The sequence below is a fragment of the Echinops telfairi genome, unplaced genomic scaffold (genome assembly GCF_000313985.2).
Source record: "Echinops telfairi isolate 266 unplaced genomic scaffold, ASM31398v2 ScPeMD7_6;HRSCAF=24_1, whole genome shotgun sequence".
NCBI lineage: Eukaryota > Metazoa > Chordata > Mammalia > Afrosoricida > Tenrecidae > Echinops > Echinops telfairi.
Genome location: NW_022103903.1, coordinates 9,100,072 through 9,112,407, shown reverse-complemented (window position 1 = coordinate 9,112,407; position 12,336 = coordinate 9,100,072). Strand labels below are relative to the sequence as shown.

At 33.1% G+C, this 12,336-nt stretch overlaps 1 protein-coding gene across 1 annotated transcript in view; it reads right to left on the bottom strand.

Moving 5' to 3' along the window:
• Positions 1-1,679: 1,679 nt before the first annotated feature.
• Positions 1,680-12,336, bottom strand: part of CADM2 (cell adhesion molecule 2) — a 368,234-nt gene continuing 357,577 nt past the window's right edge. The window contains exons 9-10 of the mRNA XM_045286248.1: positions 10,315-10,440; positions 1,680-9,516 (exon numbers count right to left, since the gene is read on the bottom strand). Coding sequence (XP_045142183.1) covers positions 9,398-9,516; positions 10,315-10,440 — 245 coding nt within the window. The 3' untranslated portion in view covers positions 1,680-9,397. The remainder of the gene's footprint in view (positions 9,517-10,314; positions 10,441-12,336) is intronic.

The window sequence follows — 12,336 nt, the reverse complement described above, 5'->3', positions numbered from 1 at the left end:
TGGTAATCTCATCCTGTAAACATTAAAGCTCAAATAAACCTATGGGACAACTGTACTCTGTCACCTGGGGTCACAATAGTTGAAAATGAACTCAACGACCTCCAGCAACAACAATACACTTGATATGTATAATAGATGTACAATGCGTATGCTATAATAAATGAATATGCAACCTAGAGCTCGTGGCATTTATAATATAACTGATAAACTGCATTTTCTTTATAGCATTGTCTCTATACATCCCTGGTTTAAAATTAGGCAAGGTGTTAATTAGGGTTGTGTCTTTTCATCATACTTATTTAATCTGTGTGCTGTGTAAATGATCTGAGAAGCTGGGCCACATGACGAATGTGCCAGAGGATCATAGGAAGACTCGTTAATAACTTGTGATATGCAGCCGACACAACTTTGCTTGCTGAAAGTGAAGAGGAAGCACTTACTGGTGAAGATCAAAGAGCACAACCTTCAATGTGGACTACACACACACACACACACACACACACACACACACACACATATTCCTCACAACTCGACCAATAAACAACATCATGATAAACAATGACAAAAATAAATTTGCCATGGACTTCATAGTACTTGGATCCACACTTGACACCCGTGGAAGCCGTGGTCAAGAAATCAAGCAAGGTATCATATTGGGCAAACCTGCTGAAAAAGAAATTGCCAAATGTTCAAGAAGAGAGATGTCACCTTGAGGACTTAGGTGCATGGTATTTTCAGTCAATTTATATGCACGTGACAATCAGACAATGAGTAAGAAAGAAGAGAAATGATGCATTTGACTGATCATTTTGGTGATGAATATTGAATATGCAATGATTTCCAGAATTATAAACAGATCTATCTTCAAAGTACAACCAGAAGGCTCCTTAGAAGTGAGCTGGCTAGATTTCATCTCTCATACTTTGGACACGTTAGCCAGAGGGATCACCTGTTCTGGAACTAAAAGATTGTGTCCTGTAAGCCAGGGTCAGAGCAAAAGCTGGAAGCCCCTGGGTGAAGTGGATCGATTCAGGGGCTACGACAAAGCGCTCAGGCATAGCCTCGAGTCTGGGGCTGGCACAGCATAACAAAATGAGTTCTAAATTTCACAAAAGTGACAAAGGATGGTTTGACAATTTAAAAACAGAACAATTAAAAGCAAAACTAAATGTCAAATTGTTGATGCTTTTAAGGAGTTTACTGGTATATTTACTATTTTCTCATAATTGTTATATAAAGAAAATCAAACCCTTAGGCTTTATACCTTTTTTAAATTGTAGTAAATAGAATGTCCAGCATATCTCTTTGCAAAAAACAACACAGAACAAAACAAAAGACACAATGGAATATTTTGATGGAAGAATCACAATTATCAAAGCACTGTTGATTGGCCTAAAAAGCATGTATTATATAAATATATAGTTGTAGAGCTAAATAAGAGAGGGCGTTTTGCCAAAATAGAAATATTTTAAAAATGTCATGTTCTTGAATGTGTTGTTTCAAATATCATTATTTTTCTTTAAATATACTGAATCTGATATTTATTATAGAATCAACTTACTCAAAGTACTTCACAGGATGGGGATGGGGGGGAGCGGAGGGAATAAATCGTCAGAAAGAAATGAATTCAACAAAAGAAAATGTCACTTAGTAAAATAAACCAGATACAAAAGCTTGCCTTGTATTTACAGATCAATTTTAATGGAATATTTCATGGTCTAACACAGATAGCGACCCAAATGACACTAATTCTTGTACAGCCTTTGGCTCATCCTGCATAACAAAATCTGTGGTTAGGACTATAAAATACTTTATGATTAGTGAACTTCCAAAGACACAAAGAAAATCCTCCATTAATTTAAAAGCCTATCTCAAATCCTTATTTTCATAAGTTTAGGAAGTATATATTATGAATTTCATTCTCGTAGGTAGTTGAAATATATAACATTTATTAGACTATGGGCTGGTGGGTGGAGGTATAGAGTTTTGTTCCTTTTTCTTTTTTCTGCTCCCCTCCAACATTAGAAAACATGCATAAGTCAATGCGAAATTATCTTTACAGATTTTGAAATTTTATCAATCTCAAGTAAATTCTGTTAAATCAGCAATGCTTTTACCCTTAGATAACACATTACAAGGTTCATATATTTCAAGGACTAAAGATGAAATGTACAAATAACATTTATTTTATTGTTACTTAATTTTGAAAACTTCTGTGTGGACATTTACAAGGGAAATGGTCCTACTAAGTAATTCTAAATGGTTAATGTATGCAGTTTTTAAAAAGTATTCAAAAGATTGTTTGACATAAAGAAATCTCATTTTGGAAGTGCTTTAAGAACCATCCAGTAGGAAAAAGAAAGTTCCATCTTTCAGTGTCTGTTTTCAAACTTAAGAAAATGAACTAAATGAATAGACAATTCATTAATGTCCAATAGATAACTAAAATTCAAATTTTATTTTTTCAATATGTATCAGACAATTTTTTCCTGACAAGACTTTGCTGAAAGATGATATGCAAATGATAACCCTGTAAGAATGTTTATAAGAGTTGTACATGACATATTTTAAGCGCCACGAAGTACACATTGAATACTTTGTAAGTATATAGGCATATCAACATGCAAGTGTCATGTACCTAAAATTACAATATGCATTTTTGAAAATATTAATGACAAAGGTAGATTCAATAATTGTGTATATCTATCTTCTGTGCAATATTCTTATTTTTGGTGGATGTTTTTTACAGCATATAATTTGTACTTATGCTGTCATAAATATACCCTTCCAAAAGTTATGAATTCCACATTATATAAATAGAGCATTTTATTTTTGAAGCTACATTACTGGGAACACCTGCATTTCTTGGTAGCATTTTCAGAGATAAGTCTTTAAATTCTTTTTAACACAGCAGACTTGTTCCAATGTTGTTTATGTTGAAATATTTATGATAAAAATGGAGCTTTCTTGAGGGAACTTTTTGGCTGAATGAAAAGCTAAACAGCCAATTCGCAAATACTGATGTAAACTAAATGTGAAGAAAACAGGTCAGTAATCCCAAATCCATAAATCCTTGGTTTACTACTTAACTGCATCATTGAATCTACAATGAATACAACAGGTACAGTTAAATCAATGTGTAAAGATATTAATGTTTTATACATTAATAAGGAGAACGAGCACTGGGTTTGACAAATTCTAAATTGTTTTTCTTTCTTTTCATGAGAATTATTCAATACATTAGAAACACAGATAAAAGCCAAAAGGATAAAGATATAACAATTCAATTTACATTTCATAGGCTTGTTGTTTTTATTCCCCCAACCAATTGGTGACGACTGCTTTTAACCCTCAAATATTTTATTGCGTACAACTTACACTATCAGCAAATATAAAGAGAAAAGTGTTACTAGTATCATGTACAAGGAAAAGCATTTGAAGAAAGCAAGCATCTGAGGTTTGAAAGTACTGTGTGTAAGAGAAGTGTAATGTATTTCATACTGCACTGAAAAGTCCATGTAGGCATCGCTGCTGCTCTGTCCCTGGGTATGGGAAAAGTGCTTTAGTGCTGAGCCCTGGGAGGTTTGTCTTCGGGTAGCTTTAACTTTTCTTCTTTTGAATTATAGAGATATTTGCTAGGGGAAATCATTTATTTTTTGTTTTTAACCTTCATTTTTGTCATTTTTCTTCCACATTTGGACCCATTCTCTCATAAATAATCATACATTTCTTGTAACAAATGCATATATATGGAAATGGCGGTAAATATAGACAAAATATTATTTGTAACATAACCACATAACATAGAAATATTTTCCTTTAGTATGTTTTACATATTCACCATCATAACTTTTATTTTTTTGTTTTTTCTCCTTAGAGGAAAATGTTTTTAAGATAGCATTTCCTTTTAGGATATTAAATTACATAATTTGAAAACTTCATATCACGTTTAAACCTATGAAATAAAGTGAATATTTGTGCCAATAATTTGCATTTTTCAGGAGTTATTTGTCAATGACGATGCCGTTTTAAAAGACTTAAATTTTTTACTACAAAGATCACACTTCTTGGGAAATAGATTCTACACACATTTTTACCGATAATTGCAGCATTAATTTATAATAAAGTGTTACATTTTATAAATTAAATAACATATCATATTGTTTTGCAAAGTGTCACCATATGAAATATTTTTAATTAACACTACTATATTACATTGAAAGATTAAATAGGCATGAGAAGATCTATCCTTATAAAGGTATTTTATTTTGCCTATAGGAAAATGAATGATAAGAAAGAAAATTTTAAATGCAGACCCATTCACCATTGAATACATTAAAAGAAGGTGACTTTGAGATTTCCCAGGGGTTGAGAAGGGCACTGTTATGATAGAACCAAAAGAGTGTTTCCTGGGTTATCTTGTAGGTAATCATTTCCTCTATTTATATTGAAGTATCATAGCCCATGTTAAAAGTGAGAGGTAGAAGGATTATTGTAAGTGTGCATGGTAGATAATTCACCAGCTATACCCAATAACTATTGCATTCAATATTATTAATCTTGATACACAAAATGCTAATCAAATGAGCTTAGAATATGTCTTGTCCCCTTAAGCTTTCTTTATTACCTTGTTACTTCAATCCATTGCCTTTGGAAGGGCATAAGTGCAAAGGGTATACGTGGGGTAGATTAGAGAAAGAAATAAAGAAAGGACCAGACCAAAAATAAAAACAACCTAAAAACTTACTTAAAGAAAAATTTGGTTGGAGAAATTTAAATTTACAATAAAAGTAATGCTATTTTTGTAAAGCTAAAATAAAGTCCAAGAACTCCAAATTCAACTATATATGAGTTAAATTTTACAACTCAAGTTACTTTTCCTCTCTAGTAAAGAATGTTAATGTATTAATCAAATTATATATATACACATATTCTTGTAATTGAGTCATCAATATTTTAAATCAATGTTTTACTATGTTGGAAGTGATTAGCAACCTCTTACATCCTGTTGGAGAATTTTTTAAAATCCCTTTGCATGAAATATACCAGCAATAGAATTGCTGATATTGCACTGAGTAAATTTCAATATTGCCAGAGTATATTTCAAAACAAATTCTTCTATCTACACTAAGCTTTCCTCTTTCCCAGAATTCAAAATGCATATTATAATTACATGGGTTTCCAACATCCATACACAGCAAGTACAAGATACTTACATGTAAGTACACTGTAGTTACCTATATTTTTGCATAGTTTTTAGTGTGTACTTTGTGCCACTTAATAAAAAGCATTACTCATTAATAATTATCATTAGGATTTCCATTTATTTCAGCAGAGGTTGTTTTTCCCTTTTTAATATTTTTTGGTATAGTCATTACAGATTACCATTTGAAAAGGACAACAATGTTGGACCATTTCAGAGGCTCCAAGCAGTACTATGTAGGGAAAGCTGCAGTGCCAGATACAAGGATATGTGTTTTCTCCACCATAAAACATTTAACGTGAAATTCTGTATTTATCATCCATTTTGTCTTTATGTCCAAAGAAAATGGAAAAGTAAAATTTAAACGTTCCCCTTGGTAACACTTTGCAATAAGTGGCACGAAATTACACGATAACTGCTATGTTACATGGAAGAGCCATCACTGTCAAATAGCTGCTGTACACGTGTGTATAGGAAACTCAATGCTATTACAATAGTGAGTACATAATTACAAGTGAGTTTGTCCTTTCTTATAATTGCAATATTTATATTTTTACAAAGAAAACAATAAATGAGGTGTTGGCTTCTTTGCCATATTTAGGAAAGTTACTTTTCTTTCTCTCTTTGATAGTTTGTGGGATTTTAAAGTGAGAATAATCATTTTGGACCACTATGAGATTATTTATTTCTAAGTCAAACTCTGATATTTGGTTTCTTAAACTGCTTCTTGGATTCTCTGGTAAAAATAAACAATTTGAACTCTGTCTCTCTCACTGACTCTCTCTCAGTCTCGCTCTTGCACACACATACACACCATCAATATTTGATCATGCTTTGTTTCATTGTTCTTACTCTCATAATCTGGTCTTTTTCTTTCTAATTCTGACAATTATACTAGGACGCTCAAAAATGACAAAAAAAAGAAAAGAAGAATGTTGTTTTCATTTTTTTCCTTGATGGAGAACAGCCAATTTACATTGTAAATCATATACTGCGTACACTGGTAGAGCAAGCTACTTTTGATAAAGAAGAATGTTCCATATTCTACTAGAGATGAAAAACAATGCTCCATATTCTACTAGGGAGAGGGGTGCGTACTCCTTTCATTGAGTCCCATAGCTACTGTGTTCACTTAGCAGAGATATAATGTGGCTCTATGTGCATAGACATTTGCACGGATCAGATAGTGTAATTAACACAGTTCACATTGTAAATTTTTATTAGTTTTTTATGACTTGCAGAAATTGAACTGAGCAGAGTCTTTACCATTTATTTTCTTGTTTGGCGACAATGAAATATTTTAAAGGATAAAATCTAATTTTATTGCTACCTTCTTTCATTTGTTTTGTTTTAAATACCATAAAGTCATATCTAATTCAAATTTGCGTAGTATATTGAAATAGTTCATTAGAGCCTGCCAATTATACTATACCATCTATATGTATATATCTATTTAGTTCTAAGTTTTTTTTATTAGTCTAAAGGGCTAAAAGAACAACAACAACAAAAATCTTGAAATGAACCCACCAATTTTGGATTTCTACCTTTACAGTGTTATAATGATTGACTTATTTAAGCAACAGTTTAGCAGTTGGAGCCAAGTAGAATATAGACGACATGAAGAGGGAGGTAAACACAGCATTATGGAGTGTAGCAATTTTGTAAGTGCATCCTGAAATTAGGCCTTAAATAGTAATTGATGATGCAGTTGATATAACGAATTTCTGTAATAAGAACCTTTCCAGTTTTACTAACAGGATGAATTTTGCTTTGTAGACTCTTTCTAAAGATTATGCATTGAAAGATATGAACAGTTTATAAACCTATTCTAGTTTCAATGTGTCTAGTAGCACCTACCTGATTCTCTCAAACTACCATACTATATTAACATATTATTGCATTTTTCCACAGATGGTATGGAGTAAACTGTAAAAACAAGCATGCAATCACATCAATGCAGACTTATTTCCTTAAAATGTCATACTGTATATGATTTATTATGTTAACACTCAACCACATCATATTATTTATGTTCTGTATATTCTGAAAAAGTGCTGCTTGACTGACATCGTCCTTTTTCATTGTAAGAAATCAACAAGATAGATGCTTGAACAAAACAAAACAAAGAAAACAATTTTAAAATTCTAACATTGTCCTTAAAAGATTTATACTTTGCTGATAAATAATCTAAGATACAGCACCCTTGTCTTTCATTTGATATTAATACATGATGTCATACTCAACCATTCTCATACCCCCAAAATAAATTCCAAGATATTATTTTGAAAACCGAAGGCTGTCATGCTTTCCGACATCACAAGATAGCTCCCAAAGAGTCATATTTGATTTCTTCTTAAAGGTGCACTGTTTGCAAATGTGAAAATACTTTTACTAACAAGATTTTAAATTTTGCTTGTATATAATAAATTTCATGAGAATTGATCTAGCAGTAGTTTATTTTACTAGGAGAAATAATAAGTCTTTAGGTTGACTTTGTTTCATACTTAGGAATACAGCATTTCTTAATGGTTAAATACTCCAAAATTTCAGAAATAATTCAGAGAAAGAGACTTTCACCTTGGCGTTAAAAACATGGCAGAAATTCTCTATCACTCACTGTGTCATAAGTTTGTACCTCACAAAATGCATAGACAGGAATTTAATATAAAGAATTAGTTCATTTGTACAGAAAACATATCTTCAACACGTCTTTTTGGCAAACCAACATAGGTAAGCAGCTCTGGAACTGCCAAATTAAAATTTGTAAATTTTTAGCAAACTAAGAGTTTATTTTTAGGTTATTATTCAACTGTGGTTGTAATCTAAAACCTGAGGCTGTGCACTGGTTGTTAGCTTAAAATTACCGTTCCTTATAACATTGTGCTTCCATTGTATAACAAATAAAAATTAACAAGAACTAGAAAAAGTTGTTGAACAGTGCTAGGACATACAGACAAAAATACTAATACATGTTATCTACTTATAATATTGGTTTAAGTAATATCTAAAGGGATATAATGGACATTATAAAACGCTGACTTATGATTGAACTTCCTACAGCCAAAAAAGTTAAATATGTATCAAATAATGTTTAATTGGATTTATTATATGCACTATATACAGATACTAAAATGTCTCAAAATTGTGCCCTATGGATACTTTAAATTGTGTAGGCAAGTAAGTCTTTATGGAATAAATAAATTACAGAATCAAATTAGAAAAAAAGTGAATGAAATGTTTTTGATTCCCAAAGCAGTAAAATGTTTGGAAAAATTTATTTGTAAATGAAGCTACATTAACCTGATGTTAAGATTTATATAAGTATAGAAGATGTTATGATTGCAAACCACACGCATAGTTCCTGTCTCAAATACTAGATTTTAAAATAGGAAATAGATATCGAGTTACCACTATAATCTGAAACATTCTAGAAACTATGCTCCAGTGTTTTCGAGGGCAGACATTTCCAATAAGTTTGTCTTTGAAGACTCAAATCCAAACTCTCTGCCGTAAACTGACCTTGAATCACATCTATCTTATAGGCCAGAATAGAACTGCCCCACAGACTTTCCAAGGCTGGAAACCTTTATGGAGGCAGACTGCCATGTCTTTCTCTCAGAGAGCCCTGGTGGAGCCGAACCCCCAATTAATTTTGGTTTGCAACCAAGTTCTTCAACCATTGTGCCAACAGGCTCCTTTCTCTGAAGACAGGCATATAGAAAACATTGTTTTTAAATCTCGAGTCTTCAATTAATTTAAGAACATTGGGTCTTCACTTAATCTTGTTTCTTGTAAAAGCCGACAATGGAAAACCAATAAAGTTTATGTTTTTTTCGGGGGGGAAATGGGAGAGAACGAAAGGGGAAAAAATGCATACATTTTTCCAATGTATAGAAACAATTCAATATTATGACCCAACAAGATGAGTAACATTGTTAAGGCTGTATATTCAAGCACTGTATGTTAAAAGAGCAATGGTGTGAAATTTAGCAGTAAGAAATGTCCTGCATTATGGATAGTACGGCAATTAAAGAATGATGCTTTCGACAGTTGATTGTTGGCATACACTGGCTACTGAGAGCAGTACAGTATGGAAGTTAATAAAGGTAGCAAGAGATGGTAGCAATGAATTCTGAAAGATGATAGCCAGTTTTCTCCAGCAGCCAGCTTGGTAAGTAAAGGATCTTGGCGTGTTTAAATGAAATACTCTTTTTTCTCTTCAGCATTCACTTGGCTGCCTTCAGCATTGATAATGGCTGTGTCAGCGTCGGGTGCATCTTCAGCTCCTTTAGCTTCATTTGTTAAGTACGTTCCTGTAGATAATGGTTTTTTAAAAAAAGCATGTAAGATATGGAAGTTTACCACATAACGGCAACTACTAAAAATACAGTTATTTAGGATAGCATTTATGTTAAATTTCTTATAATTTTAAAACACATTTTGAAGCATAATTAACCAAAAATTGCATCCTTCCAAAATTGCACACTTTCCTTTAGCTTTCTGGTATGTGTTGTAGGTGACGTGGTGACCAAGTTAACCAGAGGCAAGAACCAAACTGAAATATGTAATGTCATTTTGATTTCTTTGATGATGGATACAAACCATGTGATCCACCCAGTTGTCACAATCAGGGTCATTTGTTAAGATGGTGATAATGATTGCATGAAATGTGTCACTGTTCATTATGGTAACTCCATTTAATGTGAATTATTTCAGTGGTTTGCTACCTGGCTCATTGCAAAAAAAACACAAAAAGCATTCAATTTCCACACTAAAGTGGACACATATGAGTATGTGACTGTACGCTTGTACATAAAACAATGACCAAATACGTAATGCAGAAAAGATAGACTTTTACTGTTAGAGATCAGTCCTAAAGATAAATGAGAAACTTGCTTATAATATTTCACAGCTAGCAGCTCGCTCTGGGTCATATTCATTGGATAGTTTTATTTGCCTATTGTCCAACTCTAAAAATAAGCTAAAATATCAAGAAATCACTGAATTTAGATAAATTTCCCTCTCTTACCCCCCACCCACACAATTATACTATTCCATGATGCAACTAACCCTGAGAAAATCTTCCTTCAAAGTTGAGGATAATAACCTACCTTTATGTCTTGCCAGATATCGACCAAGCAGGAATATAGAACACAGTGTAACAAATACAACTACCGCCACTATTCCTCCTATAAGGGCATGGTCAGGGCCAGTCTGGCCAGCCAGAGCATTAGGATCTAGAAACAGGAGAGAAATATCATCGTAGTTATTCACAAAGTATATCTTTACATTAAAACCAAACAAATTCATGTCCTTCAAGTCATTGCTGACTCTTAGCAACCCTTATAGGACAGGGTTGGCCAGCCCCACTGAGTTTCCATGACTGAAACTCTTTATGAGAGTAGAAAGCCCTGTCTTTCTCCCAGGGAGCAGCTTGTGGTTTTAAACTACTGGGCTTTCAATTCACAGCCCAATGCATAACTCCTATACTACCAGGGCTCCCCTATATCTACATTAGAATCTGCTAATATATCTGCATTTTAATGAATTCTTTTGAAACTTATCATATCAATTTTGAAATATAATTGCATTATCAAATAGTTATTGTGTGCTTGCAGGTACAACATACTCGGTGATTTATCAGGGTGGTCGAGTGCCTGGAGAAAGTCATTGTGCCTGGTCAGGCAGGTGATCAGTGAGGAAGAGGAAGACTTTCAACCCCATGAATTGACCGTGGCTGCAGTCATGGGCTTAAACATAACAATTATAATGACGACAACACAGTGTTGATTTGTCAGAGCATCTCTGAGTTGGAATTGGCAGGATGGTCTACAATAATTACCCAAACATATACCATTAATATATCACATTACCATTCTTTTACATTTTTGACAATTTGATATGAAAATGTGGCATCCAAAATTTACATATTATTTATTTTTTAATTATAAGAGATTATAAAAGTTGTATATTCTTACACATATTAATCCAATACGTTTGAAATGTCTATGCATATAGGTCAGTTATTTTTCAATAGAAAATAATTGGTTTAAGTCCTTTATCTTTATTTAACCTAGATCTGTGATGTTTTCTGTCATACGTTAATCTAACAATTTTATGTAATCATACTTTGTGGTACAACTGGCTTGCAGTTCATTATTTAAAATATTTTAATATGATAAGATTACCCAATATTGATCTATATTGTCATTTAATACTTTTATTATTTTTAATCCATCTTAAGTGATTGATAGTAAATGATATAGCTACTGTTATTTCTTATTTGACAGCCTATTGTTCCCTGAACTATGTATTTCAATATATTTATCCACTTATCCACTTGACGTAGTTATCTAGTAGTACTATAGCAGAAATGCCATAAATGGATGGTTTTTAGAGAGAGAAATGAATTTTTCCCTGGTTCACAGGGCTAGATACTTAAATTCCAGGTACCAGTTCTAGGGCAAACCGTTCTATGTCTCCTGGTTCTAGCAGGTTCCCAGTAAAAATGCTCCAGTACTGTTTTTTGTTGATTTTCCTTTTCTTTGTGATATTATGTCCCTCTGATCTCTTGCTACTTTGTTTAATCCCTATTTTATCTCAAAAGAGATTAAGATACAACCTGGAATGCAGTCAATCATTTAACAATGTTTTTCTATTCACATCTGTTATTCTCACCAAACTTCTTTCCTGATGAATCTGGGTAAGATAAGGTAAGGGAAAAGAGTAACAGGATTATATGATTTATCCGTGAGTGCTTTTGACGGGGTTCATTGTGATTGTCATTCTGCTGGGTATAATATAACCCATCTCAGAAACAGGAAGAAGAGTCAGGAGGGTAATGCAAGTCTTTTGGAGCCCAAGATCTCTGAATAATGAAATTCCATTGGCCAGGAGGGAACTTTGGAGCCAGAAAAGCAGCATAGGAGTGGCAGTAGCAGAACCAAGAGTCAGGGCATGAGATTGAGCTTTGGACTTCCCAGCCCACAGCACAGGAAAATTTGAATGCCTTCAGGTGGGAAGCTGGCTTGTGTAGTAAGGACCCTCCATGCACCTAATTAGGAGAGTTGGGTTTACTGACCCATGAAGCTGGTGCTGAGTATCTTCAAGCTGAGGCTTATGGTAGTTTGGCC